The 253-nt window shown below is 48.2% G+C and overlaps 1 protein-coding gene across 1 annotated transcript in view; it reads left to right on the top strand.

Annotated features, from left to right (window-relative positions):
- The window catches only part of LOC119585340 (gonadotropin-releasing hormone receptor-like), a 107,275-nt gene that overhangs the window by 47,806 nt on the left and 59,216 nt on the right, over positions 1-253 (top strand). The window contains exon 3 of the mRNA XM_037934012.1: positions 92-240. Coding sequence (XP_037789940.1) covers positions 92-240 — 149 coding nt within the window. The remainder of the gene's footprint in view (positions 1-91; positions 241-253) is intronic.

Raw genomic sequence — 253 nt, 5'->3', positions numbered from 1 at the left:
ACTCACTCACCGTCATGACCCAATTACCAAGGAGATCCACGGTCGTCCTCATTACCATCATCTTAAGTATTCCCTTTTCTCTTTCCTTCAGGTAACGACGATCATGATTCCTGTAGAAGTGGGCTGGTCGGCTACAGTTCAGTGGATGGCTGGGGACACTTTCTGCAGAGTTTTTGCCTTCTTCAGGATATTTGGCCACTATCTCTCCTCCTTCATCCTCGTGTGTATATCCATAGACAGGTGAGGCTGGCAG

Source organism: Penaeus monodon, chromosome 19 (genome assembly GCF_015228065.2).
Source record: "Penaeus monodon isolate SGIC_2016 chromosome 19, NSTDA_Pmon_1, whole genome shotgun sequence".
NCBI lineage: Eukaryota > Metazoa > Arthropoda > Malacostraca > Decapoda > Penaeidae > Penaeus > Penaeus monodon.
This window is presented reverse-complemented; position numbering and strand designations above follow the sequence as displayed.